Source organism: Mandrillus leucophaeus, unplaced genomic scaffold (assembly GCF_000951045.1).
Source record: "Mandrillus leucophaeus isolate KB7577 unplaced genomic scaffold, Mleu.le_1.0 Scaffold1166, whole genome shotgun sequence".
NCBI lineage: Eukaryota > Metazoa > Chordata > Mammalia > Primates > Cercopithecidae > Mandrillus > Mandrillus leucophaeus.
This window is the reverse complement of record NW_012099943.1, coordinates 35267-41383: the sequence shown is the minus strand read 5'-3', so window position 1 is coordinate 41383 and position 6117 is coordinate 35267. Positions and strand designations below refer to the sequence as shown.

Here is a 6117-nt window from a genome sequence, read left to right as displayed (position 1 = left end):
CACCTGTAATCCCAGCACTTTGAGAGGCCGAGGTGGACGGATAACTTGAGGTCAAGAGTTCGAGACCAGCCTGGCCAACATGGTATAACCCCGTCTCCACCAAAAATACAAAAATTAGCCAGGTGTGGTGGCTCATGCCTGCAATCCCAGCTACTCAGGAGGTTGAGGCAGGAGAATCACCTGAACCCAGGAGGCGTAGGTTGCAATGAGCTGAGATCGTGGCACTGCACTCCAGCCTGGGTGACAGAGTGATACTCCATCTCATAAGAACAACCAAATCTCTCCCTATCCTTCCCTTCCCCCTACCATTCTGTTTAATAATAATAGAGATACATAGATTTATAAAAATTTTTAACAACAGTTTGCATCCTACTGGTTCAGTATAGCTAATGTTCTCAGAAAGATTCTAACTCTAAGGGATCCTTGAGTGTCTTCAAAGAATTTTGATAGATAGTTGCATTTTTAGAATTTCTTTTCAACCTTCCGTAACTGTCTAGACTGGCTAGGGTGTGCTGTAGTTGCAAACGACACCAGACTTTGGAGGATTAAAGGAGCAAAGACTTACTTCTTGGTCGCACTAAAAGTCTGTTGTGCATTGGCTATGAGTCTGTTTCACATTGTCCGCAATTTGGAACCCAGGCTGCTGTGGCAGTCCCATGTGAAACGTTCCCAGTGGCCACTGAGGAGGAAGAGAGAGTGTGGCAAAGTAAATTTACTTCCCTGACATCCTCAGTCCACGAAAGTCATGTGGCCACACCACATTCAAGTGGGTAAGAAATCAAACCACATGATCTGAAAGAGACGTTTGTGAATATTTCCGAATAACCCCATGTCACCTCCACACTTCGCTCCCTTAAATCTTTAGTTTTGACTGGGCCCAGTGACTCACGCCTAGGATCCCAGCACTTTGGGAGGCCAAGGCGGGCAGACCACCTGAGGTCAGGAGTTTGAGACTAGCCTGACCAATATGATGAAACCCCATCTCTACTAAAAATACAACAATTAGCTGGGTGTGGTAGCGGCTGCCTGTAATCCCAACTATTCAGGAGGCTGAGGCAGGAGAATCGCTTGAACCTGGGAGGCAGAGGTTGCAGTGAGCCGAGATCGCGCCACTTCGCTCCAGCCTGGGTGACAAGAGCAAAACTCAAAGAAAAAAAAAAATCTTCTGTCTTCCACATGTACCCTCATGTGATCTATTTGTCTTTTGCTTACAAATAGAATTAAGTCAAATACTGGAGGGATATGATGGTAGCTGACGGGTACTTTTTTTTTGCATGTTCCATTTCAAAAAGTTGTTTTTAAGATTTCAGATAATTTTTTTCAAAGGAATTTCTTAAAGCTAACTTCATTTAGAGCTTGCCAAAATGTATCAGCCAGGCACAGTGGCTCACGCCTGTCATCCCAGCACTTAAGGAGGCCGACACAGGAGGATGGCTTAAGCCCAGGAATTTGAGATCAGCCTCGGCGATAGAGCAACACCCCATCTTTGCAAAAAAATGTTTAAAAATATAGCTGGGTCTGGTGATACATGCCTGCAGTCCCAGCTACTCCAGAGGGTAAGGCAGGAGGATCACTTGAGCCTGGGAGTTGGAGGATGCAGTGAGCCATGATTGTGCCACTGCACTCCAGACTGGGTGACAGAGTGAGATCCTGTCTCTAAAAACAAAACAAACAAACAAAAAGCTAAAAAAAAAAGCTTGGCAAAATTTAGAGTGAGCTTTTAGGAGACAGAAGTCCAAAGGGAAGAGGGAAAGAAGGAATTTTCTCTTCCTATCTTTAGTACACAAACCCATTATATCCTTTCTATGTGTAAATGAAACAGGATGGTAGCTGTCACAACCATGCTGAAATCTGACTAAACATCATTGGATCAGTAAGATACGAATCCTCCTCTCCTCATCTGGGAAAGAGCATGCTCCTGTCACATAATATCTGAGTTTGTTTTATGGGGAGGCCATGTGTAGGTTTAGTGGAAAATATATGCTGTAAAGTTAGCATAAAAATAAATTTAAAAGGTTGGGTGCGGTGGCTCACGCCTGTAATCGCAGCACTTTGGGAGGCCTAGGCAAGTGGATCACTTGAGGTCAGCAATTCGAGACTGGCCTGGTCCAACATGGTGAAACCCCATCTCTACTAAAAATACAAAAATTAACCAGGCGTGGTGGGAGCCTGTAATCCCAGCTACTTGGGAGGCTGAGGCAGGAGAATCGCTTGAACCTGGGAGGCAGAGGTTTCAGGGAGCCGAGATTGTGCCACTGCACTCCAGCCTGGGCGGCAGAGCAAGACTCTGTACCCCCGCCACCCCCGCCAAAAAAAAAAAAAAAGGGCTAGGCATGGTGGCTTATGCCTATAATCCCAGCACTTTGGGAAGCCGAGGCAGGCGGATCGCGGATCACTTGAGACCAGGAATTTAAGACCAGCGTGGGCAACATGGCAAAACCTTGTCTCTACAAAAAAAAAAAAAAATCCAGGTGTGATGGTGTGTGCCTGTAGTCCCAGCTGCTTGGGACCCTACAGTGAGCTGAGATTGCGCCACTGCACTCCAGCCTGAGCGACAGAGCAAGACCCTCTGTCTAAATAAATAAATAGTTTTTAAAAAAGAAAGTTGACTGGGCACAGTGGCTCACGCCTGTAATCCCAGCACTTCGGGAGGCCAAGGCAGGCGAATCGCCTCAGGTCAGGAGTTCGAGACCAGCCTGGCCAACATGGCAAACCCTGTCTCTACTAAAAATGCAAAAATTAGCTGGGTGTGGTGGCAGGCATCTGTAATCCCAGCTACTCCGGAGGCTGAGGCAGAAAAGAATTACTTGAACTCAGGCGGTGGAGGTTGCAGTGAACTGAGATTGCGCCGTTGCACCAGCCTGGGCAACAGGAGTGAAATTCAGTGTCAAAAAAAAAAAAAAATAGAAAGCAGGGTTGGGCACGGTGGCTCACACCTGTAATCCCAGCACTTTGGGAGGCCAAGGAAGCCAGATTGCTTGAGCTCAGGAGTTTGAGACCAGCCTAGGTAATATGGCAAAAACCCATCTTTACAAAAACTACAAAAATTAGCCAGGTGTGGTGGTGCTCACCTGTAGTCCCAGCTACTGGGGAGGCTGAGGTGGGAAGATCGACTGAATCCAGGGGGCAGAGGTTACAGTAAGCTGTGATTGTGCCACTGCACTCTAGCCTGGGTGACAGAGCAAGACCCTGTCTCAAAATAAAATAGGTTAGCATTACTATTCAGGAGCTCATGGGCAAGTCACTAAATGCCTTTACATTTCAGTTTCTTCACCTCAAGAGGAAAGTTTGAACTAGATCTTTTGTGAGCACCCTCACAGCTCTAAATGTGGGTTTCAGACTCTGAATTTTTGCCGCTTTCTTATTGCTTCTTTTGCACAGGGATCATGGCCCAGGTAGCAGTGTCCACCCTGCCCGTTGAAGAAGAGTCCTCCTCAGAGAGCAGGATGGTGGTGACATTCCTCGTGTCTGCCCTCGAGTCCATGGTGAGACAGCCTGACACTTGTCTGACATTCCATAGATGGATCATTGTCGAAATGACAGAATCATGAAACACTTTAGTATCTCCCTTTTTTTTTTTTTTTTTCCAGGACAGAGTCTCACTCTGTCGCCCAGGCTGGAGTGCAGTGGCTCAATCTCGGCTCACTGCAACCTCTGCCTCCCAGGTTCAAGCAGTTCTCCTGCCTCAGACTCTCAAGTAGCTGGGATTACAGGTGCCTGCCACTACGCCCGACTAATTTTTTGTATTTTTAAGAGAAACGGTTTCACCATGTTGGCCAGGCTGGCCTCAAACTCCTTACCTCTCAGGTGATCTGCCCACCTCGGCCTCCCAAAGTGCTGGGATTACAGGTGTGAGCCACTGTGCCCGGCTGCTTCAGTATCACTTTTGATGTTTGCCTTCTGCTTGACATCTATATAAGGGTATTCTTTATAGAGGATAATGGGCTTGTCAGATTATTTATGTGTTTGTATATTACATTATGGATGCAATTATATAAACTTAAGCTTCCCAGAACTGAAATGTAATGAATGGTAACCTTTGTTACCATGTTTGAGAATATTTTAAAAATCTAAATTCAAAAGTAAATAGGCCAGGCGCAGTGGCTCATGCCTGTAATCCCAGCACTTTGGGAGGCCAAGGCGTGTGGATTACTTGAGGTCAGGAGTTGGAGACAAGCCTGGCCAACATGGTGAAACCCTGTTTCTATTAAAAATAGAAACATTAGCTGGGTGTGGTGGCACACGCCTGTATTCCCAGCTGCTCAGGAGGCTGAGGCACGAGAGTCACTTGAACCCAGGAGGCGGAGGTTGTATTGAGCTGAGATTGTGCCATTGCACTCCAGCCTGGGCAACAGAGTGAGACTCTGTCTCAAGAAAAAAAAAGTAAATAACCTATTTCTATATATCTATTTACACCCAAAAGGTAAACTTTACCTGGTGGGTGAAAATTTGACGAGAAATTTACATAACTCCAAAGTATCTGATCGGAAGATATTTATTGATTAAAAATGGAAAATCAGTAACTTTACAGTGCAGAAATCTGACAGACACCACATCATTCGAGTGATCAAAATTAGTGTAGTCAGCCTGTAATCCCAGCAGTTTGGGAGGCAAGGTGGGAGAATGACTTGAGGCCAGGAGTTGGAGACCAGCCTGGGCAGGTTGTAAGACCTTGTCTCTACAAGACTATTTTTTTATTTTTTTAATTTTTTAAATTTTTTTATTTTTGAGACGGAGTCTCGCTGTGTCGCCCAGGCTGGAGTGCAGTGGTGCGATCTCGGCTCACTGCAAGCTCCGCCTCCCAGGTTCATGCCATTCTCCTGCCTCAGCCTCCAAGTAGCTGGGACTACAGGCGCCCGCCACCACGCCCGGCTAGTTTTTTTTTTTTTTGTATTTTTAGTAGAGACGGGGTTTCACCATGTTAGCCAGGATGGTCTCGATCTCCTGACCTCATGATCCACCCGCCTCGGCCTCCCAAAGTGCTGGGATTACAGGCTTGAGCCACCGCGCCCGGCCGTACAAGACTATTTTTTAAAAGTTAGCTAGAGGGGATGGTGCCATAGTTCCAGCTAGTTGGGGTGCTGAGGTGGAAGGATTGCTCAGGCCCAGGAGTTCAAGTCTGCAGTGAGCTAGCATGACACTGCACTCCAGCCGGCACAACACAAGACCCTGACTCTAAACAACAACAACAACAACAACAACAACAACAAAAACCCTGCAAATTGGAATTAATTTTAAAAGAAAGCATTAGGGGTAGGCAGGGTGACTCACGCCTGTAATCTCATGTAATCTCACCACTTTGTGAGGCTGAGGCCAGAGGATCGCTTGAGCTCAGGAGTTTTGAGACCAGCCTGGGTAACATAGCAAGACCTTGTCTCTACTAAAAAAATTTTTAGGCTGGGTGTGGTGGCTCATGCCGGTAATCCCAGCACTTTGGGAGGCCAAGGCAGGCAGATCACGAGGTCGGGAGTTTGAGACCAGCCTGGTCAACATAGTGAAACCCCATCTCTACTAAACATACAAAAATTAGCTGGGCATGGGGGCGCATGCCTGTAGTGTTAGCTACTTGGGAGGCTGAGGTGGGAGGATCACCTGAACCAAGGAGGTCCAGGCTGCAGTGACCCGTGATCACACCACTGCAATCCAGGTTGGGTAACAGAGTGCAACCTTGTTTTAAAAAAAAACTAATAAATTCTATGTGTGTGTTTCTTATCAGTAAATAAAATATTATAAAGAAAAGGAGGCAGGGTGTGGTGGCTATAATCCCAGCACTTTGGGAGGCCGAGGAGGATGGCTTGATCACCTGAGGTCAGGAATTGAGACCAGCTTGGTCTACTTGGTGAAACCCCGTCTGTACTAAAAATGCAAAAATACTAGCTGGGTGTGGTGGCAGGCACCTTTAATCCCAGCTAACGTGGGAGGCTGAGGCAGAGGTTTCAATGAGCTGAAATAGCACCACTGCACTCCAACCTGGGTGACAGAGCAAGAATCCGTCTCAAAAAAAAAAAAAAATTAAAAAATATAAATAAATAAATAAATAAATAAATAAATACAAGGTCTGTGTATATGAAGAGGTAACCAGAAAGTCTGCAGCCAAAAATGTAGGGAAAAATCGTA

General features: G+C 46.2%; 1 protein-coding gene across 1 annotated transcript in view; it reads left to right on the top strand.

The window, feature by feature from the left end:
- The window catches only part of LOC105553391 (tigger transposable element-derived protein 1-like), a 29866-nt gene that overhangs the window by 17672 nt on the left and 6077 nt on the right, over nucleotides 1–6117 (top strand). Inside the window, exon 2 of the mRNA XM_011999452.1 lies at nucleotides 3382–3485. Within this exon, the coding sequence (XP_011854842.1) occupies nucleotides 3382–3485 (104 nt within the window). The remainder of the gene's footprint in view (nucleotides 1–3381; nucleotides 3486–6117) is intronic.